This window comes from Mauremys reevesii, linkage group 7 (genome assembly GCF_016161935.1).
Source record: "Mauremys reevesii isolate NIE-2019 linkage group 7, ASM1616193v1, whole genome shotgun sequence".
Classification (NCBI taxonomy): domain Eukaryota; kingdom Metazoa; phylum Chordata; order Testudines; family Geoemydidae; genus Mauremys; species Mauremys reevesii.
In genome coordinates, this window is record NC_052629.1 from 69,445,255 (window position 1) to 69,470,872 (window position 25,618).

General features: G+C 46.6%; 1 protein-coding gene across 6 annotated transcripts in view; it reads right to left on the reverse strand.

Annotated features, from left to right (window-relative positions):
- Positions 1-805: 805 nt before the first annotated feature.
- PIK3AP1 (phosphoinositide-3-kinase adaptor protein 1) overlaps positions 806-25,618 on the reverse strand; it is a 77,243-nt gene continuing 52,430 nt past the window's right edge. For 4 of the 6 annotated variants that reach the window (XM_039546203.1, XM_039546205.1, XM_039546207.1 and 1 more), the window contains exons 9-17: positions 18,152-18,247; positions 14,073-14,255; positions 12,741-12,806; positions 11,063-11,268; positions 9,222-9,294; positions 7,142-7,297; positions 5,638-5,708; positions 4,956-5,071; positions 806-3,627 (exon numbers count right to left, since the gene is read on the reverse strand). In XM_039546203.1, coding sequence (XP_039402137.1) covers positions 3,570-3,627; positions 4,956-5,071; positions 5,638-5,708; positions 7,142-7,297; positions 9,222-9,294; positions 11,063-11,268; positions 12,741-12,806; positions 14,073-14,255; positions 18,152-18,247 — 1,025 coding nt within the window. In that variant the 3' untranslated portion in view covers positions 806-3,569. Of the gene's footprint in view, positions 3,793-4,955; positions 5,072-5,637; positions 5,709-7,141; positions 7,298-9,221; positions 9,295-11,062; positions 11,269-12,740; positions 12,807-14,072; positions 14,256-18,151; positions 18,248-25,618 lie in introns of all 6 variants that reach the window. The other 2 variants (XM_039546204.1, XM_039546208.1) reach the window with 1 other exon arrangement.

Sequence of the window (25,618 nt, forward strand, 5' to 3'; positions counted from 1 at the left end):
CTCACTTGAATCAGTGTTTTGGAGGTGAAAGACCATTAGTGGTCTCCCTGGGCTTCCATCTTAAAACAGGCGCCTTTTTTTAATGCTTCAATTACAAACTTAATTACAAAGCATTTCTTCTTCCTCTCTTTTCCTACTATTTCAGCACACTTTGTTGCATACGCAGAGACAATATGCATTATATGCTCATCCAACACAAGAGCCTAAAGATGAAAGGAGACTGTTAAAGCACTGAGCCCTAAATAGTTTTTAATGACCAGCTGCAGACTAGTCAGGGCGAACTGAGGGCCAAATCTCTGGCATCCAATAGGGTGTGCTCAGGTTTTATGACACCCCAGCTTGCCTGGGGTTTGAAAGCCATGCCCAATTCCCATGTTTACATGAAACAGGCATACGAAGCCATGAGATTTTCTGCTCTGCTTTTCTTGGTAGACTAAAAACAGTTCCTTGTTCTAGATTGTCAGGCATACAGACCTGCAGCTGATCCGCTTTGTCCTCCCAAGGGCAGAGTTACAGGGAGAATATCAACAGGGGCTGCATTTGGCTCTAGCTACATAGCGGCACACCTGCACTAGACTGTAGGTTGACATGTTTCCTCAGAGTGTAAGTGGGGCCTGAACAGACCATGTTTGTAATGAACCTTGATGCCACTGTCCCAGCTGTGGTCTCTCTCAGAGCAGCACAGTTGCACAATAGGCTTTGGAAAGTACAGAAGAACGCAACAGACACTTGTTTAAATGGACACTTTGGTATGAGGAAAGTTCTGAGCGGCAAAAGAGGGAGGCTGGCTGGGCAGAGATGTGAGGGTTGTTTTTAGATGCCAGTTAAGCAGCTGAAACAAGTGAGGCGCAGCTCACTGCTGAGCTCAACCATAAGGTCTTAATCATTCCAGTAAAATTCCACCGCGGAGACGCCATCAGAACATGTGCCTCTGACCAAACTCACATTAGAGGAAATGTGTGTGACAGTGTCCTCTAGTGGTACAGAGTCAGAGTTAGCCAGGGTTGAATGGACAGAGTGCAGTCTCTCCCCCTCACCCACAGCCTGCATGCCTGCTTTAACACAGGGGTTCTCAAACTTCATTGCACCCCGACCCCCTTCTGACAACAAAAATTACTATATGACCCCAGAGGGCGGGGGAACCGAAGCCTGACCCTGCCCAAGCCACCCAAGGGCTTCAGCAGCAGGCAGGGGGCCTGTAACCTGAGCCCCACCACCCAGGGCTGAAGCCCTCGGGTTTCGGGGCCAGGTGGTGGGGCTAGGGCTTCAGCTTCAGCCCCAGACCTCAGCAAGTCTAAGCCAACCCTGGCGACCCCATTAAAACGGGGTTGCAACCCATTTTGGGGTCCCAACCCACATTTTGAGAACGACTGCAAGTTTAACATACAATGGCTACAGGTTTATCTGGAAAGGAAATGTTCTGAAATTGGGAGAGGGGCATCTTCATGCTTTGCTCTTTTCCTTCTGCCCCACATTCCTCAGTTCATATACCCTGGGAGATAGGAAAGCAGTTAATTCCTGCAGTGCTGCAGCACAGAACTGACCTTAGGGGCAGAGCACGAGAGAGCTACAGAGGCAAAGGAGCTGCTGGTTGCACAGGGATAAACCAAAGGGCAGAACCCACCAAGAAGTGTGCAACGTAAAACAGAAGTGAGCACTGAGCAGGATCTGGCCCCTGAATTAACTCTCCTCTTCAGTTTTATTTCCTTTAACTCATTCCTTCCATTTGCAGTTTCATTTTCTCCTCGATTAGGTAAAGAAACTTTTTTTCAGTTAAATGGAAAAGTGCTGGGGACTGCGCCCACTAGGGAAAGGGACACAAACCCAACTCCTGCTCTCTGCATCTCAACACTTCCCCCCGCCTAAAGCAAGTCACCAGCAAGCTATGGCAAGCCAGCATTCAGAGCCTGTAGTGTTCCGAGTAACACCTGGTTAGTGGAGGAGAACACTCATGTACTTTTAAAGGAGCACCCATGGCGCTTGCTTGCAGTATATGAGACGAGGAGGGTGAGGTAATATTGTTTATTGGAGCAGCTTCTGTTGGTAGAAGGGATGAGCTTCTGAGCTACGTAGAGCTGCACTGAAAAGAGAGTTTGCACTTGATTGTGAACTGAAGATGCATTTCACAAGTGCCACCCTGAACTGTTTGAATGACCCACATCTCTACAAAGCAACAGTAGGAGACACCCAGTGGATTCCTTCTTCAGCAACTCCCTCCATTGGCCACTTTCTGTATTGCAGGAGATGGGGAACTGCAACTCTGGTTGCTCTGTCACCTGCTTACCTGAGCTCTCTCTGAGACTAGAGGGCTGGGTTCAGCTAGAAAGGGATGGCTCCTCTCCCCCACACAGCTACCACAGGGAGAGAAGCTGAGAACCAACAAGTTATTGCTACCCAATTCTCTACCCTGGGCAGGGGCAGAGTAGCCTCTAACTTGTGCCAGCCATCAAAGGTTCCCTGTGAGCCATGTCAGCCAGGGATTGCTGGAGCTCCCTGTGTTTTCCTCACCCCAGGCCTGAAAGCCAGCTACCCCAACTCTCTGTGATGAGGACTTAGCAGTGGTTTTTGCTCCTTGTGCCATCTGAGTGGCACAAGGGGGAGCAAAACTAAGAAGCCCTTTGACCTTTTTGAAAACACTCACCTCTCAGGTGGATTTGGTTGGACATGGCTGCTGTAGGTGCAGCTTTGCTAAACAGGATGCTAAACAGGTTGAGCAAGCAAAACCCAACCACTGAATGGGATGTCTGTGCCCAGTGAAGTAAGCAACAATTAAATCCATATTTGAGCCACAAAATACATACACCTTATCAACACACGCTATTACAGGGCATAAACAGCCTTAACACGGATATGATACTCAAACGCGTACAGGGAAGGGGGAAGGTCAAAGGACTGCTAAAAATTTCTTCCCCTAATGCAAGAGGTCAGCGATTTGGATTTAAAGTAACAAAGCCCCTAGAAGGCATGTATATAGAGCTGTTTCATGTGACAGAGCAATTCCCTCACCAGCTGTTAGGGAGTCTTGCATCCAATGCAGTGTATATAGCACCTCACTAGTGTCTTTCCCCATCCAAAGACAATGGGGTGGGCGGAGAAAAGGGCTGTATAAAAATGACTTTTGCTTGAATAAGGAAGTCTTCACATAGCCCTTTTTGCAAAACCATCATGTCCAATAACTATTAAAGGAAGATCCGTTACAGGAGATTTGGTGGGAATGAGCCAGTGTTCAAATGTTACACTACCAAACTACTGAGATCCACTCTTTCGATGAAGCTCATGATAAGCATTCTTTGAAGACAGTCTCTGAAAGGAGCTTTTACATTTTTTTTTTTTTAACATTTTCCAGTGACTCTCTTTAGTTGTTTTTACAACTCTCGGGGTGTAGGGTTCCAATGAGGACAGCATGTTCTTGATGAGAGGTGTAACCCCATATGAGGTGTAAAACTGTCAGAAGACTCGTCCAAATTCTCTTTGCCACCTTGGATAGTTTTTCCTTAAAATCTAGAAGTCCCAAGACACTCCAAGAAAAAAAAATGTCACAAAAGGCTGGGCGATTTCTCAGTGAAATGTTAATACAAAATGCACCAGAGCTGGGGGGCAGGGAGGGGGAAATCATCTGGCTTCCATCTATAAATAGTAAAAAAGATCCTTTAAAATGTCTGTATATATATTTTTTTTCTATATATATCTGTACACATAACACACTAGAATATCTCATATTCCAATGATCTCAGGATTCAGCGACCTCGTGGGGGCACAGGTGGAGGAAAAAAGTTTTCGCTGCTTACAGGCCTGCAACAAGACACAGAAGCATATTAGAAACCCAAGAACAGGGGTTTGGAACAACATTCTATTTAGTGTAAGAATGAAATGTACTTGATATTTAAGTTTGCATAAGAAGGGCAGAGTCTTATGCATTTAAGTTTACCTAAGAAGGTGAGCAGGAACTGGCAATCAGTAATTCATCAACGGAGATGGGAATAGAACCCAAGAGTCCTGTGTAATGCTGGACAAATCACTTTAACCTCTCTGTCTTGGTTCCTTCATCTATAAATGGCTACACCAGTATAGTAGCTGCCTGCCTCACAGGGCTGTTGGAAGATTTAATGTCTGTAGAATTCTGTTATACTAACGCTCTGAACTTGCAGAATCTTTCTTCTGAGGCTCTCAGAATGAGAGCAAGGGGAGGGATATAGCTGGTAGCTGCAAGCTTCAAAAGCTGATTCACACCTACTTTAGGGGGGTTAGTTATACAGTTGCAAGAGCCAAGGAAACATGGAATTCACTGCTTCTGGACATGGCTGGCAACTGTATCTGGACTTATTGTAACAGCTGGATAAGTTTATTAACATTTGTAATTATACAAGCTAGGATTCTAAAGCCTGGATTACACAGAGTGGCACTGGTTTAATTAAAGGGATTTTGTTTTAACTGAGTTTGCAGCAATGTTAAAACACACCTTTAGTTAAGCTAGTGCAGTTTTAGGGCTGAGAAAAGTCCTAAAGGTAAACAAATCTACTTCCAAGTGTAAAAACAGATTGTTCAGTGGAGGGAGTCCCCCTCCACACATATACAGCATTGCCTGTGGGTGTATTGTGAGGGGTTCTTCTCCAAAGGATCATGTATTGAACCTCTGCCAAAGGCATACTGGATTAGATGGATCAATCTAATTCAGCATGGCAAACACCATGTTCCAGTAACACAGTACCTTTTAGCATGTAAGCTGTTCTAACAGGATTGCCAGTCAGGTTACTAACCAGGAAATTAATTCCACTAAGTACTATGTGAGTGTAAAATGGATTCCAGAATTTACACAAGATTTGTTTATTTTGTTAACAGCTTTGTCATTCTGGTGAAAGGGATGCATTACATCTGCAGCCTTCTAGCTGTTTGCATTGTGCTACAAACACCAACCCCTCAGACACTTGTGTTCAAGGTCAAGTTACATGCTTTACCTGCTTGCACCTCGGGGAGGTATTCTCGGAGGCCTTTCAGGTAGCATGAGGGGAAACCTCTCCACTTGCTGGGGTATTGGGCTGCGGCTTCTGGTAGCTTCCAGGATTTCATTATCCTACGAAAAGGAAAGACAGAAGCAGGAATGAAGGTTTGCCAAAACATCCATAATACACTAGTATCTCAGATTCTCGTACGGCTCTCCCTCAAATAAGCATATTTCCTTTAGTGTCATTATGGGAGCATAACCTCTTGACTGGACAAGTCAGTGTATGAAGATTGATCCACTTACAGTATAACCAAGAATACAGTTAGATGAACTATGAATAATATCCTGCCCAGGAAGTGTGCCAGGGGCCTTGTGGAACAGAACAGTAGGAAAGGCTCCTGCCTCAGAGAGATTGCATACAGACTATAGACACGAGGGCGAGACAGAAGGGGAGGAATTGGGCTACAGGGTTACATACATAAAGCTATGAGGAGGCTCTTTAGCAACCACATTTTAAAGTCATTTGTTTCTCGTAAGTTTCACAGTAGAAATGGGTTTTCTTTGATTTAAAGCATTTGGCTTTTTTGCCATTTATGCATTTTCAAGGGAAATATTTAAGAAGCCATTTAAAAACTAATGCAAAAACCAGGCCCAGGTTTGTCAACAGCCAGCATAGGATAAAGATGAAGGCTTACCTCGCTGTCACCTTCCATCCCACTACTAACACTCAATGTACTTCGAGTACTCGATCGGTTACTGGCACTACCTAGTTAGAAGACAAGAGACGAGAACGTCATTAAATCTTGTCAATTTCTAAAGATATTAGCAACACAGAAGTCATTCTGAACTCCTATTTACCTCTTAATGCCTATTACTTAACACTCATTTTAATAAACTCACTTACTTTTTAATGCTTCCTTCACTCGCAATCATTTGCATTTCACTCAGCTTGGGCAGCAAAACCGGGCTCATTTACTTCACTTTGTTTTTAGCAAGTTTCTCATGCAAAGCCCTGCACGTGAACTGGGGTTTCCAACACCCTATTTCATTGAAAGTTTGTGACTCTGACACTGGCTTATTTTTACATTGGATACACACCTTATTTTCATGCGTATTTAAATTGACACTCCCATGGCAGTTCCATTAGTTACACTGATACAGCAGTATCTAGAGGTCTGTGCAGTATTGGCATAATATGCTACAAGATTAGAAAGCTCAAGAATCTTTTTTAAACCAAATGGGGTGTTTAGAGGTCCCCAGAGCCCCCATATTTAAACATAATGGCACTGGAGCCAAGGCTAGTCCTTTTGCCACAGGAGGAACTCCCAGCTTTTGGGGAGCTGCCCAGGCCCAGCTGGTATGAATGGATGGCACCTTCAGAGATCCCCACTCTCCCTCCCAACACAGTTCTGGGACAGCCAGCCCACTCTTCGAGGAACCAGGACCACAGCCAGATTGTGCTGGGGTAAGGGATAGCTATTGAAGGAATCCCTATAAAATTGGTACCCTGCCTAACTCCCATCTCATATAATGATCTATACAAGAGTCATTGGCGAGCCCACCACAGTTGGCCTCCACCCCAGAGATGTGCCAAACATACCCAGTCAAGGTGACAGTGGCAACCTACTGGGGCCCAGTTCTGCCTTCACAGGTAGCAAATAACCCCTGCTGATTTCTATCAGAGTTACTCAGCCTACGGTGAAAATCAGGAGCTACATGCATCATTTGCATGAAATGGAGCAGATTACAAGCAAACTTCAATAACATATTCAAGCGTGTCTGAGTCACTGAGGAGCCCAAGTCCCATTGGCTATAACTTCTGAAAGCGTGAGCCCTTATCTATAATAGCAGAGGGAATGGCCCATAGAGACTACTGAGTGTTAGGTTCCCTGCATGCAATGTTCCTAGGCTCTTCAAATCAAGTTGGTGCGTGCACTGCATACTGGGAAATTAGGGATTGTAGCCAGGGGCCAATTTCCTTTCTATTTAAAGCAGCTGCTACTGAAGTCACTGGGAGGTGTGTTTTTGACTTCAATGGGAGCAGGATCAGCCTGACACATTCCAGGGCTAATGCTGCAGTGTTTGCCTTGGAGAGTTCTGAGGGCTAACTTTGCTCCTGCTGATTCCAAAGGCAGGCAGAGGAGATGATTTCAGGCCAGCTTTCCTGTAAGGGATGCCGGAGATGCATGGCTTGCTTACTTGCAGTGCTAGAGGTGCTTTCTGTTTTCCACTCTCCTCGCTTTATCTCCTTTCTTGGTGGGAAAACATTTTTCCTGGGGCCAAATTCATAAATGCCACATTCCAGTTTCCCAGGAGCATTGTGAGATGGTCGTATAGGCACTGTGATTTCCAAGTCTAGAAGAGAAAATAGCCATGAACAAGTCAGTGGCAGCCTATCTCAGGTACTACAGGCTACTTATACATCCAAACAGAGGATTAAACATGAATTACTCAAGCACTGATTCCCACAGGGGCTTTGCTTCCATTGCTCAATATCCATCAACATTCAGATGGACTGGGCAGATCGACCACACTGCTACTGCTTGCAAGGGGAAGGCCACAGGACTTAGTCATATTAATCTGGTTTAGTGCAAAGAGAGGACACTTATCCACAGGAGCATCCCCATGGATGATTAGCAGACACAACCACCTCTGGGCTGGAGCAACATTTAGCGTTACTATTCTCTATGCACAAAATAAATGCACCCATTAGAATGACTCAGTTAACACTTGGCTCCTCCAGCTCTCTTGCCCAGCTGTAGCAGTAGGTAGAGCAGCTGAAGGGTTGATGTTAAGGTTCTCATGCCCTATTCCGGACTGCCACTAATTTGCTGGGTGCCCCTGGGCGAGTCAGCAAATTGCTCTGCTCAGGGACGGGATGTCATTGCTGCAGGCAGGAAGAGCTGAGGAGATGAAGGAGTCAGCACTTGTAAAGCTCTTAGACCACAAGAAGCACAACAGGAATGGTGAGGGGTGGGTAGGATCGAGGCTATGGGCCGTGTACATGCGTCTACCAATTCAGCTCCACTCCTGTCTGTCAGACAACCTGTCAGAATCAACTTTTTACCATAGTTGGCCTTCCTGGTCTCCAAAATGGAACAGACAGAAGATCCAGGAGTCCAGATCCAGTAAGATCACACAGGGCAGCCCAGGCGCTGACCCAAACCTTTCCCTCACTCAAGCCAAGGGGGAACCATGCTGCCCAGCAGCTATGTGGCCCAACCTTAGAACAAGGAAGCCGGCAGGCTGAGGGGTAGCTGAGCACTAGGACAGCCTGAGTCTAAGGAGGAGGTGGTCAATGCACTGCACTAGCCTGGAGGCCAGGGGGTTTAGGCACCATCTAACTGAGGCTGTGGGAGAGGAGATCCCCCTTGTACACCTCACCAGCAGCAGTCCCACTTCTTAGTAAGACATGGGTGAGGCCCCAAGAGCGCAAAGCCTTCCCCAGCCCCACTGAGCTGAGGTGGGTCTCTGCAGCCATCCGAGTCAGCTGCAGACATCTTGGAAGGGGCAAAAGAGGGCTACCAGCTCTGGAACAGAATCTTCAGCCCAGGGGCACTTTCCCTGCTCTTCCTCACACTCCCCTGGCAGCTCCAGGTGTGTGACTCTAGCAGCCTCTTGTAGGGGCAGCATTTCTCCAGAAGGTCTATGGGGCAGGCAGTGTCAGCAGCCAGGCAGAGCTCTTTCAGGGACCCTGCAGATCCTTCCACACCAGCCTGACTGTCCAGAATCTTGGGCAGACCAGCACAGAGCTCCTCATCCACAGGAGTAAGGGGCCTACATGAAGGGGAAGGAATTGGCTCTGAACGCTCAATCTTTAGAAGGCTGGTAGCTTCCAGGGCAGCTGGTTCTACCTGTCCTTAGTATGATCTCTCCTGCCCCCATGATCTCTTGCATCAGGGAACAGTTTACAGGACCAGGCGCTTGGCCCTTCAGCACAGTCTTTGATTCCTGGATCTCCAGGGGCTTCCATTCATGGCCTAAGGTTCACCCCTGGAGATGGGTAGCATCCTCATTTACAGACAGGGAAACTGAGGCACAGGCAGTTAAGTAGCTTGCCCATGTTTTAACTGCTGATATATCATACAGGTGTGTGTTTTATGTGTATATATTACACACAGATGGGTATATTAATATATTACACAGAGTTAATAGAATACATGCAGACAAGTTCCAGCCTACAAAGGCCACGCAGATGAGTGTGGGATTGGCAGACACTCTGCAAGTGACCCCATTAGAAGCTTCATTACTGGAAAGAGAGTTTGAGTAAATTTGTTACCTGAACGTTTTCCTGTTTTTTGCTTCTCAATTTGCCTCCGGGTGATGCTGTCTCGTAGCCGTTTCAGATTTTCCTAGAACGTCACAATACATTCTTTTCAGTGCTTGGGATAAATGAACACATGCAGTTTTATGATAGCACCAAGAATGTACTCAGGCTAAATCTGTCTCCAAGCTGCATCACCAGCAACAAAATCTGTCTGGAGTTCAATCTGTGCGACCAGGTTTTAATCTATTCCCGGGAGAAGTCTACATGGTGTGCGTATGACTCTTCAGGAACCAAGTGATTTGAAGATGCTCATGGCATATGTTCTGAATCAGGCTCAGAGACCCACCAATATCTTGTGGAAAAGATCTGGAGAACATTCTGTCTGGAGAGGATTCTGCTGATCTTATATACCCTGGTTTCCTATGTTTCTATTCCCCCTATTATGGACACTAGCACAGAAAGAGGATTTGTGCTGCTGCTCACTGCCCACCTGACATCACCACCAGCCATTTCAATGGGGCAAGCAGGAGACGGTGAGTGCAGGAGGGGAATGGGCCGCCACACATCCCAATTTCTGAGGCTCTGTCCTGGTGGAATTCAAAACCTCCCTGCTGAAACTAGGGGGGAACTGCAGTCCAGAAACACAGGTGAGGCTGATGAGACAGCCCCACAGCATGACAGTGCCTGGTGACATTGCTGTCTTATGGGGATGTGAGTGTTGCACTGTGGAGAGAGGACAGTCTCAGATCACACAGCCTTAAAAAGGAGGCAACCCTATACAAGTGGAGACACAGCAGTTGCACCGCTAGGCAACTGAGTCGAGTTTAAAATCAGAGCAGCAACTGTGCTCCACCCCAGGGAGAGAGGATAACAGGGTGGAAGGAGGAAGACTTGACCCTTAGGAGCTGTTCTTGTCTCCAAACATCTGCTGGAACGATGGCAGCTGGCACAGAACCTGCCCCCAGCAGGCCTTTAATCTAAGGAGAAGTGAGGGGTTCTCAAGAGTCCCTCTGGATAAAGAAGACCGCCTCTGAGCGAGAATGAGGTGGAGGAAGTGGCTTGCTTTTGTCCTGCCAGCACCTACAGGAGTCTTAAGCGCCATCAGCCCCCCACAGCGCTCTTGCGGACGCCAGGGCCGGCTCCGTTGCAGCGCGAACGAGAGGCTATGCTAGGAGCTGGTGCCACATTTAAGGTGGGAATATGAAAAATTAAGACTTGGATGCTCATTTCCAGACCCCCACTACAAACTGCTGAGTGACAGTAACCCTATGACTCCCTCATGGACTAGTCACAAGTTAGGTGCTTTTTCCAAAAGCAGGTTCTCCTGAACACCCGGAGAGTCATCATTAGGAAGTCTCTGGAGGCCGTAGGTGGGGGAAGCCTTCTCTTATTCTGGCTTGCAAAGTGCCGGGGAGGATCATCCCCCCGTTTCAGCACAGCACAAATGCTTGCAGCCGGTATACTGTTCCTGATCCGAGGTGGACAGGAACTGACAGCCTACAGGGATTAGGCACAAAGTCATAACCTTCTGATGGGTGTGGGGTAGCTTGTCTGATCTTAGCTGGGTGGGGCTCAGTCCAGTTCCCGGTAAGCAGGGATCCACATTACAAAAGTCACCCCTGCTGTCACTGGTCCTTCATTAGGCCATTTCAGAAGGGAGGCCAGTGATTGAGCAGGACTGGGGACCCCCACAGGGACAGCCAATCCAGCTCAGAGGTGAGACCTGCTGGTGGGGCAATTTCAGAGACACTAGCAATGCTGGCTGCATTGCACCTATTCTGTAAGCAGAGAATGGAATTCACCAGCCCCGAACTAGCTAAGAAGGTGTTTTTAACCATGATAGATGCCTGTACCTGTTGGAACCGGAATGATTCCGATCTCTTCTTCTGGTTCAGTTGCCACTCCTTAAAATGGAGCACGGCTTCATCAACATTGAGTATCCCCATCTTGACTTGTTCCTGTAGCGTAATTAACTGCCGCTGACCTGGGGTTTTCATCCCAGCGAATGGGTCGTATATGCTTGATTGTGACTGGTCCCTGACAAGCCTGACTGCAGGCTCTGAAAAGAGAAAGTTAACACGTACTGAGCTTGGGGTTGTTTTTTTATACTCAGGGACACAGAGCTTAGGTGCCCCATACCATTATGGTACTGCAGGGGTATAGCAGAGATTCTTAACAGACAAATCAGGAAATGCCAGTGTCTGGTTCCAACAACCTAGGTCTCCTGTCCCAAGTGCTTTCTGTGACATGCAGCTATTTAGTGGTATTCCCATAAAATCTAGAGACCCTGGCCAAAATCAGGAGCCCTTGTTTGCAAACACATAGTAGAGACTGTCCCTGTCCTTAACAGCTTGGAGTTTAAATAGATGGCACACAGGATACGAGGGGAAACTGAGGCACAAAGCAGGGCAGTGACTTGCCCAAGGTCTCCCAGCAAGTCAGTGGCAGAGTCAGATCTCCTGATACCCAGCCCAGTGACTAGGTAACTAGAATAAGCCGCTTCTCAACCACTAAGAGCACAGACCTGCCACTGCTAGCCTGAAGATCTCGAACACCGTGGTTTACTGGATCCACCACTGAAGTGAGACTCAGGCCTGAGTTTTAGTCTCAGCTCTGCCACTGGCCTACTAAGGTGACCTGGACAAGACACTTCCTCTCTGCCTCAGTTTCCCCATATATAAAATGGGAATAAGTATACTGACCTTCTTTGTAAAGCATTCTAACAACACTTGATTAAAAGCCACCACAACAGAGCCATGTATGATTATTAAGGCCCCAATTTTGAAATCCAGGAAATTGTGGGTGGCTCAGGACCTATCAGGATCAGACCCCTGAGGTTTGGGTAAAACACTAGCAGCATTATGTAATGAACACTGTCAATCTCATGGAACAAACCCTGAATACAGGGTTTGGCTGCTAGAAAAACACCAGCTCTATAAATGGAGCATCCTTCCCCGACTTGGGGCAGGCCAACTTCACTTTTCACTGAAAAAGCTGGATTATTTTCTGTTTACACTTCTCTGTTTTCACTGATTATAACAGCGATAGTGACCCCTGAGTCCGACACTTCCTGACAGCTAGTGAGTGGCAACTGATAAAGCTGGTTGTTAACTACCGGGAAACCACACCCTGTCTTAAGGCACTCCCCTGAATGTTTTATAGCACTTTAGTCTAAAAGCAACAAAATGAACTACTGATGTATGGCCCAACAAACAATCATACCGGTACTGGCATGCCTCATTGGCGACAAATACAGCCCCACTCCTATTACCAGCATAGAGTGGTGAATAAACCACCTCCCAGTGACAATCCATAAACAAAGCAAATAGCTAGCCTTGCAGTCACAAAGCTAGGATCCTCCCTGGCACTCTGTCCTAGGGAGCCAAAAGACCGATGGGTGAGGAGTCATGCGAGCATTAGTGGAGCTGGTCAGCTGTCTGGCACATACACACACTTCATTCACATTAAATTATCTTGCCAGCTTTCCTCTTACATTATTGGAGAGTTCTCTGAAACAGACACCTGACTTACCTTTCTTAACCTTCCCTGCAGAGACATACAGATTCCCAGGTCTTTCGTGAGCTTTCCCTGCAAATACTATAAAACAAGTATTCCTTAGACACCTCATCACATCACAGACAGGACAGAAATGGTAAGGTTATACACAGGAAATCGAGCAAACCCACTGAAGTCAAGGGAGAAAATAAGACAAGGGACAGCATGGTAGAAACACCCTTCCCGTGGACAGAATTCAACCATGCAATCCATCCCTAACACAGGACTGAATACACTTTTCCAGAGATGTTTTCGTGTCAGGCCTGCTACTGGATGCCCCTTTAGATGACGCTCCAGAATTTGGTTATAATTTGTTTTTTAAAGAATTGCAATGTGTGTATTTATACAAAACATTATGATGGAGCGTTCCAAAGCTGCCTAGAAGATAATTGCACAACTCGCTTTAATTTCAATGGAGATTGTGCATCTAAGCCCCCTAGGTAGCTTTGAAAATTTCAGCCATAATGGATGGTTTTGTCTACATAAGAATGGCTGTACTGGGTTGGACCAATGGTTCTTATGTAGATAAAACCTTTTACATTTCGTCTTACCTTTTCAGAGCAACTGAAATAAAATTATTTTCATGGTAGGGAGTGTTATCTAGTAGTTAGAGAAAGGGATTGGAGTCAGGGGGGAGGGATAGCTCAGTGGTTTGAGCATTGGCCTGCTAAACCTAGGGTTGTGAGTTGAATCCTTGAGGGGGCCACTTAGGGATCTGGGGCAAAAATTGGTCCTGCTAGCGAAGGCAGGAGGCTGGACTCAATGACCTTTCAAGGTCCCTTCCAGTTCTAGGAGATTGGTATATATCCAATTATTATTATAGGACTACCAGGCACTATTTCCAGCTCTACGGATTCAGTGACACCTTTACATAGTTTCTGTGCCTGAATTTGCCCATCAGCACAACAGCCATACCATTATCTACTTTGTAACTTTAGGTACTTCCCAACAAAACTGGGTCTGTCCAGAGCAGACCATAGCTGATCCTGGCTTTGGAAGCCTGCAGTCCAACTGCTTACACTCAAGCCAAGACCTCAGGATGCAAACACCAGTGTTTAGGGAGAGGGAAGAAGGGTGAAATCCAGATCTGGATCCCAACAGGAGGCCCATCTCTTATGGAATGAACCAAGAAGCTAAAGGTGAATAATCTAAACTCTGGGGATTTTGGAAGCCAGATGAGGATTCTGATCAAGGTCTGGGAGGTGGACCCATCGCTGTCCCACTTCTACAACAGGTACTCCATGCAGTGTCTGCTCTGCTCTGTACTGCTGGGCACAGAAATACAGATGGTTCTGGTACAGGACTCACCTTTGGAAATGTACAGCTCCTTGTCTTGATGAAGGGAGCCGGAGTCAGGCCTCGGAACAGGAACTGGAGGTCTGTTGACCATTTCCTGAGGGAAGTCATCCTGCTCCACAGTGTAGTAAAGTTCATCCTCACCGCACTGCTGGTAGGGATCATCCTCTGAATCTGGCACTTCTTTGCTACTGCCTAGAAAGCAACTAAAGTCAGTGAGACACCAAGCCACCCAAAGCTGTGCTGCCATCTGCACTGTAGCTCTCATCAATCACACAGCACACTGTGCCTGATAACATTGGCCATAATTGAATGGAAATAGACACTCTATTTTTAAAGTTGTTCTTAAGTGCCTAGGACAGTTCTTTATCTGGTCACCGATGTTTAGTAGTGGGTTAAGTGCCTGAAGCAGGTACCACCTTGTTTGGTGCGGGTATTTTCAACAGTGCCTATTCTTCCTGGATCATGAAGGACTGTGGTGAAAAGCTGTAGGGCTGTAAAAAATTTAGGATGTTAACAGTGTTTGTTGCTTATATTAGTCATCTGCCATCTACTGGATCCCAGCTGCTAGTGAACCTATCACGGCACTGGGTTTCAAAGGCCAGCATCTTGGCAGGGTTAGTATATTTACCAGCTGCTGAAACTGACCAAAAGTTGTGTTATCTGAGGAGCATTATTCCTTTCTCTGCTGCAGCCACTGGCTGCTGCCAGGTAGAATACTGGCCAAGAGGACTATGGGTCTCTTCTGATAGGAAGTAATTCCTGTGTTCCTGTCTGTGTATTCACTAATTGGAATGTTGACGTCTTGGCGTGGGAGCTGCACCAAATAATATAATAAATAATAATTGGAGATATACCAATTTCCTAGAACTGGAAGGGACCTTGAAAGGTCATTGAGTCCAGCCCCCTGCCTTCACTAGCAGGACCAATTTTTGCCCCAGATCCCTAGGTGGCCCCCTCAAGGATTGAACTCACAACCCTGGGTTTAGCAGGCCAATGCTCAAACCACTGAGCTATCCCTCCCCCCTAACCACTTGGATCCTCTCAGTGGAAGAAACCCACTCTGGTACTCACATGTGGCCCACCCTGAGCACCTTGCTATCTTTAACCTATTTATCCTCAGCACCCCAGTGAGGTAGGGGAGTGCCATTGTCCCCAGGGGGAACTGAGGCTCAGAGAGGTTTAAATGACTCACACAAGGTCACAGCATGGAACTGAACCTGGGTTTCCTGAGGCCCAGGCCCTAGTCACTGGGTCACCCCTCCCCCTGCAGTGAGGCAGGTGACCCAGGGCTACTCTGCATGGCTGGCAAGGGCAGGGGAATGTGCAGAGCAGCTGGGGGATTAGTGTTAGCAGGGGCAGTTCAGTCTTGTTCTGCGTCTGAGCTGGGGACGTGGGGAAGCAGAAGAGGAGCCACCAGGAATCTGAAGAGGCAGAGAGGCAGTAAGGGCTGGGGACTCAGACCATGTCGGAGCGGGTGGCGGCACAGAGCTGAGGGCTGACTTGAGTCGGAGAATGCAGAGGGGCAGGGATCAGAGCAGGAAGCCAGGTAGGCAGCAGCAGAGGGGCATTTGCATTTAGCCAGGGCATCCCAGAAGGCAGCAAATCAGGTTTTCCACTTGAATTTTGTTCCCTCCAGCCATGCAGTAAGAATCACATTTTCACACTGGCATGACATCCACAGGCCCACTGTGGCCTGGCCAACCCACGTTCATTTAATCTTCCTGACTTCACCTAATGGCCAGTTCCTCCGCTAGGCCCACGCGCCATCACGAAGGCTCAGAGCAGCACAGGCAGGTACCAGCCTGCGACAGGCTTTCCCAAAGCAACACTCATGCCTAGTCTATGCTTATAAGGTTTTCCGGTATAGCTCTCCTGACAAAACCCACCTAGTGCAGACCCAGCTTATACCAGCAAAAAGTTGTGTTTGCTAGTATAGCTTAGCACACCTTGTTTCGCTTGCCAAACAATATAAATTCTACCAACAAAAATGCCGGTATAAGCCCTGGCCTCAGACACCTGTTGCTCTCCAGAAAGCAACAGCACCTGGTTCACCCAAGCAACTCCCTCAATACTTCCTAGCTGATCAGCAGCACAGTCTCCTGAAAATGATCCCTTGCCATCAACCGGAGACTAGCAGCAGAGAGTGATTAAGATACCTAGTGGCTAGAATTCAAAGAGGGCCTCACAGCTGCATGGCTGTTAATTATCTGGCCTGCACAATCAAAGAATAAGAGGAATCCAACCTCACACAGTTTTATTTCTCCTTTCTAGGCCGCTATTTTCCACAGCGGTCTTTATGCCTACGCATCCCCAGCTTCCTGTGGTATGGAGAAATGCCCCAGCTTTCCATAATTAAGGTTTAAGATAACCTCCCCGTACAGGCTGGAATTTGAACAAACACCCTACTAACTTCATCAAGCGATCCATCCGAAGTTATGTGAAATGTTTTACCCAAGGGCAGATCTTGGATGTTCAGTATTTGGTACAAGCAGGATAAGCCGTATTAGAAGCAGTGTTGCCAAAACATGGTTTTAGCATGAGTGTCACAGCATGTGGTGTTGGGCAATCAAGAACCTCTGCTTTCATTTAAATAAAAAGACAGCTGCTAGCCCTCGTAGTTCTGGAGAAAAGCGTGAAAACCTGACCTGAGCATACAGTAAAGGCCCACAAAGCAGAATGCAAAGAAAAATCCCTCAGTCTCATGATCTTTGATCACTTACCGCTGCCCACACTGGAGACAATGGGGTTCAAGAGAAGAACTGTTCTCAGTTCTGAAAGTTAATATTTGCCTCCTCCTCTCCCCAAAGAAACTTGGTCTATGGATGTCAACTTTGTCATTAGGTTGTCTGGCCCAGGAGGTGTGTACAGTCAAATCTGCTGACTTCAGTGACAAGAAATGTTTGATTGTTACCTCTTAACCCAACAGAAACACACCTAGCAGAGAGAGCTGGATTACATTCCTTCTTGTGCAGCCACAGGATTGTTCACTAAATTCTATGAGTTGCACCTACAGACAGTACGCTTGCACAGCATCACTAAAGGCCTAGTTTGAATGGCAGAAACTTGGGCTTGTCGACAAAAACATCTAGTTCTCAGCAAGCTGGGGTGTGAATCTACCCCACACTAGCCTGCCATGGACACTGCTGACGCATTTGTTAATGGACTTTGATCTAGTCTTTTTTGAAACGGGACTAGATTAAATGTGCATTAACAGTTTGTTAATGTGTCCATGTGGACAGCTGGTCTATGGCAGGTTAGTGCAGAGTACATTCACACCCCTGCTTGCCACAAACTAATTGTCAGCGTAGACAGACCCTTAGTTGCTGGTGATGTGAGAGAGGGATATAATCCAGACTGTCTCTCAGGGCCCAGGCAGAGTTCGCAGCGATGCTAGTTAGGAAAACCTGAGCATGTTTGATATGAAACCTAGAGTCCCATTATGCCATTTCCACAGAGTAGAACCCCTTCTGGAGCATCATACATGCAGAAACCAACTGGGCCAAAAGCCTTCAAGACAGGTACCTCAATTAAGCACCTAGCAGAGGTCTGGTCTGAGAGATTCTGGGCACCATCCTTTCCCACTGAAGTCAATGCAGAGGCCACATCCCTATCTACACAACCAGGTAGTTGAAGATAATAATTAGCCACCTCTGAGTCAGAACTCAAACTCCTCCCCCAGGCAGATCTGCACTCAGGCACCTTCAGGGGGGGCGACGTCCTCTTAACATGGAGACAGAAGGCCACAGAAAGGTGAGTGTATACAGGAGAACCTCCCTGTCTGAATATTCATGTCACCTAATAAGGGGGGAGCGGATAGAACCAGAACTGGATCTTACTCTGAGTTAAAACACAAATCGAGCTGGTTGTGTGACTATGCAGATACTTGAACCACCTTCCCTGCCGTACTGAACACTTTGCAGCAGGTGGGGAAAATACCCAGTGCAGTGGAGCTGTTCACCTTGAGCACTGGGGATTTGCTTCTATCCTTACAGAGCAGGACAAAATCTCAAACAGAATTTATTTTAATTAACCCTAACCCACCCACCCCCACCACTTCCACTCTCCACCCCCACCCCTGCAGCTCTCACCTTCTAAAAATTTGCGGATCATAGAGTCTTTTATATTCAGAGAAAGCTGGTCTTTAGCGACTGGGGCTTTGGGTTTTGACTGAAGCATCTCGACATCTGGAAGAACAATTGGGAAGAGTAATCTGTTAACTATGTCTTCAACCACACCGTGTTTTCCATTAGCTGTTCACAAACCCAATATGATTAGCGGACCTGAGATCTCTGAAACACCCAGGCCCACTGACCAGTCACTCAACTTTAGGATGGACAATTTGGACAATTCCAAGCACAAGTATTTGCCTCAAGAGATGATTGTGGGGCTAAGTCCCAGTAAGACTGGTGAGAGTTCCATGCCTACTCTGAAAGGAGAATGTACTGCATTGTATCCAGTCTAAAACCATGTCTACACTGGTGTAGACCCAGCCTGTGGCAATGGAAGGGGTTTTTCCATCACTGTAGAAACACCACCTCCCCGAGCGACTGTAGCTAGCACAACGGAAGTTAGGTCGGCATAGGATTTTTCACACCTCTAAGCACCGTAGCTATGACAACCTCCTTTTTAAGTACGGACGAAACCTAATACCCAGCACTGGAACAGTAGAGCAGTAACACTACAATTACATCTAAATTTTAACCCTGTATTTATTTGCCCATAACTTCCCAACACTTTCACCTTTCAGACTGAAATTTCCAGGTGTTGTCCCTGTCTGGAGGAGACTAGTGTATAGAAAGGTTCAGCTGTTTAACATGAAGGCAGATATGCTATTCCCACCAAACAAATTTTTTGTGATGCTCTGCAGCTGAAATGGCTGGAGAGGAAATTAAGATTGTAAGCTGTTTAGGATAGATAGAGACTGTCTTTACTACAAATCTATACAGCAGTTAGTACAATGGACCCCCAATGTGGTTGGAGCCTCTAGCTGCTAGCAAACCTAAAGGGGATGGGGGCAGTGCCAGGGAGTAAGGAACTAGAGGGTCCCTGAACTGGAACCTGGAGTAAAGGGTGGATCAGGGTTCTCCTGCCAGCCACTGAGGAAGTGGCACTCTGCGGCAGTGAATGGGAAGACTGCCCAGGATTACTGAAGGAAGAGGAAAACATGTAGTGTGACCTGGCTGGTAAGCCAAGTCACAAAGAGGCAGCAGCAACTCATGGAGCAAGAGTGGGGCTTCTGACCCAGTGAGAGAGGTGGAGACATGGTGTGCAACCATGGGAAGGGTGTTGACCTTGCACGCTATACCCCTGAGTGACCAGGAGGAGGCGCCATCCTAGCAGGGAGTGGAGCACCCTGCCACAGACCCCTATTTAGGGAAGCATGTGAGCACATTCTTCTGGGTTTTGCTGATCAAGGATGAACTTTAAGAATGTTAAGCAAGTGCTTTAACTATTACAGGCCCCATCTGTGGAAATGCATGTTTTGGTCAAGGTTGGTTTTACTGTGGCCAAGTTATAAGCCACTGAAAGTCGCTATGCTCAGTACGTTTTGCACAGGGTTTCTGCCAAGTTCCTCAAGTGCGCAGCTAAGGAAGGCCATTGCTGTACAGGCAGAGGCAAACAACAGAGCTGAGTAGTGGAGAGTTCAGTGAAGGTGCCAGCAGGGCGCTGAAAATTAGCTACTGTTTGGAAGACACTTTGGGCTGCTCAGCTGGAGTTGGCTATCCACGTCCAACGTTTCAGCATTAGAGGGCATGTCTTTGTACAGAAACTTGTCATTTTTATCCAAGTAATCAATAATTAACAGACTGGTATTTACAACTTATACAATCAGGCATGAATCAAGCCACTGATGTATGGATTTCGGAGTGGAGCAAACAGCGTTGGAAGTGCAAAATTCCTTTCCTTCTCTGCATAGAAAACAAAGAGACAGTCTCATGTTCCCCTTTTTTTTCAGTGCTCTGCAGAATCATTAGACCAGAACAGTAACAGGAAGTTGGGGAGTTTTCTATTGCGTAGCCAAATCTTTTCACCACGTACTGTCAACTACCAGGAATAACTACTGCATAAGAAGGCTACTGCTTTTCTGGGTAAAATTGATCTATCTAGCCAATAAATTGTCAATCTATTTCAGGCAGAGAAAATCTTATACCAAGGGATCACTGTTACACTTGATTAGTGAGTGACCCATGGCAGAGACCAGATCTGCTTTATAGGGCATTAGCCAGGATTAGTTAACAATTCACTAATCCCACCAACTGCCTGTAGGGTATGTGTGCCGTTTATGGGGTTTTCTGTTTTTTTCCTTTCCCAGGAGAAGGCCAAGCTGGTTTTGCCAAGGAAGAGTGAAAACTATAACAGGGATCCCAGACTTTGCCCAGCTGAGAGCCACACTGGAAACTTGCCAGGAGTCAAAGGACAAATACCCAATTGGTATGAAATACAGCAGCTTATATATTAGACACTGCTATACTGCAGACTCCAAATGGACAAAAATAAGAGGCCGAAACACCAGAGGTAGGTTATCCTCATGCACTGTCCCAAATACCTGACTCTGTAGGAGGATGAGCTAGAAGTATAAATAAAATATCAAGTATGTGACATTACTCAGTGAAGTAGGCGAAGAGGTTAGTGGCAGATCACAGGGAACTGCAGACACTGACTCGGCGGGAGAGAGATTAGCCTCCCGGATGTAGGCAGGATTTTAGGCTTGCCTGACAGGCAATTACCACATCACTGTCTCCTGGCACACAGATCTGCCTTGTATACAGATGACACCTATTAATGTCCTACCCATGTCACCAGATCGAGCTGAAGTCTTGGACATCCCCCAGATTGATTATCTATTCCCCTTACCTCATCAGAAATGAGACTCTGGGGCAGGGATTAGGGGGAGAAGAGTCACCCACAAAGTCTGGACCTCACAGCCAGGTGCCCAGCAATAGTTTGCAAGTGACCCCAGGTTTGCTTGAGCTAATCAGGGGACCTAGGGTGAAAGATCTTGTGGTGTGAAGGCAGCAGGCAGAGGAGAAGCCATGCTGGAATCTCAGGTGTCATGCTACCTAGGATTTAAGATAAAAGACAGACCTCCAATTTCCCTTCCTATTCTGTCTGGAGACTTCATGTGGGTTAACGGCTTCTCATTCAGCCAGTAGAGCCTTGGACCTTCTGGAAGATCAGTCACTGCTCCTTGGTCTTAGAGACATCAACTATACACACGGGCTGCCTCAGTGTGTGGCTGCACATTCCTTTTATGTTAGTATGTAAAGAAACCCCTGCCCCCTTCTCCATTAAGTCTTCAGAGACAGTTGTGGTCGGCTATTACAGAGCACACACAAAGCCAGCTGTGTTCAGAGGTCAGTTCTCTATTACTTAACACAAAGACTTCAGTGTTTTGCCATAATCCCACCCTGGATTTTTAAAGCAGTTACATTTTGTGCATGATTCCCTTTGTTCACCTGAGGAAGACAAGAAGGCTGCAGTTCTGTGCACTACCTACAATCCATAGACACGGGTTAGAAAAACCTTGTCTATGCGGGGGGAGGGGAGTGGGAATAACACAGCTCACTAACATGGGAAAAGACAACATGAACAGCTAACAAAATCCACTCTTAGTAAGGATTCAGGGGTTCTGAAACCTCATTCTGCACTTCATGGCACAATCGTTTAAAAGCTTCTGTTCCAGCAGTGTCCCTTCCAGAGGGGGCTTGTGAGACTAACTATTTAACTCTCTAAAGCAGGGGTTGGCAACCTTTCAGAAGTGCTGTGCCGAGTCTTCATTTATTCACTCTAATTTAAGGTTTCGCGTACCAGTAATACATTTTAACGTTTTTAGAAGGTCTCTTTCTATAAGTCTATAATACATAACTAAACTATTGTTGTATGTAAAATAAATAAGGGTTTTAAAATGTTTAAGAAGCTTCATTTAAAATTAAATTAAAATGCAGAGCCCCCCGGACTGGTGGCCAGGACCCCGGCAGTGTGAGTGCCACTGAAAATCAGCTCGCATGCTGCGCATGCCATAGGTTGCCTACCCCTGCTCTAAAGCATGAAGCTCCGGCTCCATTAGTTCCTGCACCTGGATGCTCTACAGTTCAGGTAACAGGGCTGGGAATCAGGCAGGCAATCTGGTGCCCCAGATCTTTGTCCAAGGTCACATGCACACAGCAGCAGAGGGAAAGTGACATGGTTATTTCCCCATCTAAAATGGAGTTAATGCTCCTCAGGTGGCCGGAAGCAGGGGTGCCAGAACAAGGAGGACCAGGGGGTCATGGTCCCTCCACTTTTTACTGGACGTAAGGAGGATGGTGCGGAGAGGAGTGAGTGCTGGGTGGAGCCTCGGGGGGAGAGGCAGTGCAGGGGCAGGATCTTGGGGAAAGGAGTGGGGCAGGGGTGGGATCCCTGGGGGGGTGGGTGACATGGGGGTGGGGCCACAGTTCGGGCGCCTGTGGTCCCCCCACTTTTAGGGTGCTTTGGCTGCTCCTGGCTGGAAGATTGCAGTTTGTTAAATGCACTGAAGTCAGTGGATGCCAGGCCCTAGAGAGGGGCAGAGTGTTATTTGAGTAATTGCTGGAGGGGCGAAAGGGGGCTTTATGGCTGCAGACAGTAGTGTTAAAACAATTTGTATAGTGGGGGTACTGAAAGCCATTGAACCAAACTGTAAACTCTGTTTATGATGGAAACCACTTCAAGCCAGGGGGTGCTCCCACACCCCCAGCACTCCTAGTTCCAGCACCCTTGGCTGCAAATAAGAATAGCTCTCATAATTAGCAAGTCAAAATGTGGGTCACAGAACCATCTAGCCAAGGAAGGAAATGCCTTCCCCTGGCTGGGACCAGAGTGAACAGAGTCAAGAAACACATAGCCTTGGAGGAGGGCAGAAGTTCCCCATAGCTTCCTCCTACAAGTATATCATTGGTCTCCTTATTGGTTCAGAGACTGGATAAAAACATAACAAATCTGCACCTTCACGCTCCAGTCGATCATCACTGAGCTGCATGTGCTAAGGCCTTAATACATGGAGCCTTCTGCAGTGTAAGAAAGAGACGGGAACAATGGCAATCTACAGACATGGGGACTTTGGCCAGTTCCTTGACACTGTCTGGTACTTCACTGCATGATAGGATGTGTTCTGCTCCACGCTTTAAGGAGAATGTTCCATTGTTCCCTCCAGCACGCTTCACTACACGCCCTCGCTAATCAGGCACATCAGACCCTACCCTCTGGCATCTTCTTAGGAAAAGCACCTTCAATTCCAGGCACGGAAGTTTGCCCTGCACTTATGTCATAAATAAACAGATCAGGGTTAAGGTCTCTTTTACCTGGAAAGGGTTAACAAGCTCAGTAACCTGAGAAACACCTGACCAGAGGACCAATCAAGGGACAGGATAATTTCAAATCTCTGTGGAGGGAAGCCTTTGTCTGTGTTCCTTGTTGGCTCTGCGTTCTCTTTTTGGATCTAAGAGAGGCCAGGCATGTCTCCAAGTTCTCCTGGAGTAGTTCCTACTATTCAATAATGAGTATTAATTAGAAAGGCGGATTAGTCTTATAATTTGATTTCTACATTTGCAATTGTGTGTTTGCTATAGAATTTCTTTACTTCTGTACTGTTATTGCTTTTACTGAGAAAGAAAGGAGGGGGGATTCTCTCCAGAGATTGATAAGTTTAGACCCTGTATTTTTGCATCCTGGTAATACAGAGATAGTGTACTTTCTTTTTGTTCTTTTAATAAAATCTTTTCTGTTAAGGACTTGGTTGATCTTTCCTTGGGTAAATTCTCAGGGAAAGGGGAGGAGGGAAAAGGAAGGCATCCCTCTGTAGTTGGATCCCGGTATCTCTCCTAGGAAAAGGGAGGGGGGAGGAAGCAGGGGAGAATGGTTTATTTCTCCTAGGTGTAAGAACTCCATGGATTTGGGGCTCTTGGGATCCCCAAGGATTTTGGGGAAGGACTGTGTCCCAATACACGTACATTATTGGGTGGTGGCAGCTTTTACCAGATCTAAACTAGGATTTTAGTTTAGGGGAGTCAATGCAGGTCCCCATTTTGGAACCCAACAGCTCTAAGTGGGGGTGAGACCTATGACAACTTAGATCAAAAATAACCCACTGGTTAAAGATTAGTCAACCCCCAAGAGTTAGGAGGTGGAAGTTGGGAGAACAGCTCTGGCACACAGACTCATTCAAAAGGCCACATTTCCTAGATCCAGGGTTTGGAACTGAGCAGGAGAGGTTGGTGGAGGAAAAGAGTTCACACTGTTTAAGACAGAACAGTCCCTTTGTCCACAATGCAGAAGTGAGGTGAAAAGGATAATTCCCCCGTCATACCTCTCAGCTGCTGTTTGTAACAGCTACCTGCAACCCACACAAGCCTGCTGCAATTTCCTTATACCTGGAAGTTTCAAATACTTGTAAGGTCAAATGTAAGGTGTAATCAGAGGGACAATTCTACTGAAGGGGGAATTCCTACAATTAATGGCATGAAATTAACCAATTTAGGCTCAATATCAAAAATATTCTTAACAGTAAGATCTATTTGGCTGTGTGCTAGTTTGTGAAGGGAAGTAGGTTATGAGCATTTAGAACGACACTGGGGAAGTGGCTGTAGGGAATAACTCTTCACGGGACAGGGCCGGGGACACAGAGTTCTGTATAGGAACAGTTCTTTCCCAGCTCTATGGTTGGGTGGCCCATCTTAAAACTGAGCTTCATGGGACACCATCAGCTTAGACATCACACTGGTGTCTGAATCTGTCCTAATCCTAGCACAAGTAACACCTCTTTCTGGAGCTGAACAGTTAGAGAAACTGTCAGACCCACAAAGTAAAAATTCTCTGTGCTCCTTGCACAGAATCCATTTCCCTAGGCCAACAGAGAGAGAAAAAAGCATTGAAAAGACTAAAGAGATCAAGACTAGAGACTGGCTGTGGGACTCAGTACCAGTGTGTAACCTGAAGCTATTTTTAACGCTTTGAAACTGATTACATTTCAAACAGCTTCTCATTAAGCTAGGTAACCACTTGGTGCTTTCAAGCTTTCTCGGGTCATTTCTCAAAGTGTGTGGCACGAACTGTGGTCCAATCCTGCCAGGTGGGCATGTTGCTGATATGGTTGTAGCTTAATATGTCCCTTGTTCAGAGAAGCCATTGGAAATACTAGAAATCAGTTCCAACCTGGAGGAAATGTGTCAACAAACATCATGTTTCACTTTTCTATGTAGTCTTTCATTTCCACAGAGCTTTAACTAGGTGCCAAATCTTGACGTCTATAATCATTAAGTCAGTCCTAACTCAGGCAATACTCCCACCACTTTCAGTAAGGGCTTGTCTTGATATCAGTATAGCTTATTTCAGACACCAGTCAAACACCTGTATGCTGAAATAACTGCATCAACACTAAGTTACCCCACCAGTTGAGCTGTATCTGTCTCTACACCAATACAGTTACATAGGGGCGAAAACTATCTAGGCCTAAGAATTTTCCCAGGTAAAGACTCCGTAAGGCCTTCAAAGATTTATTCTTTATACCACCACCAGCCCCTGGGGTAGAAAGGGATTGC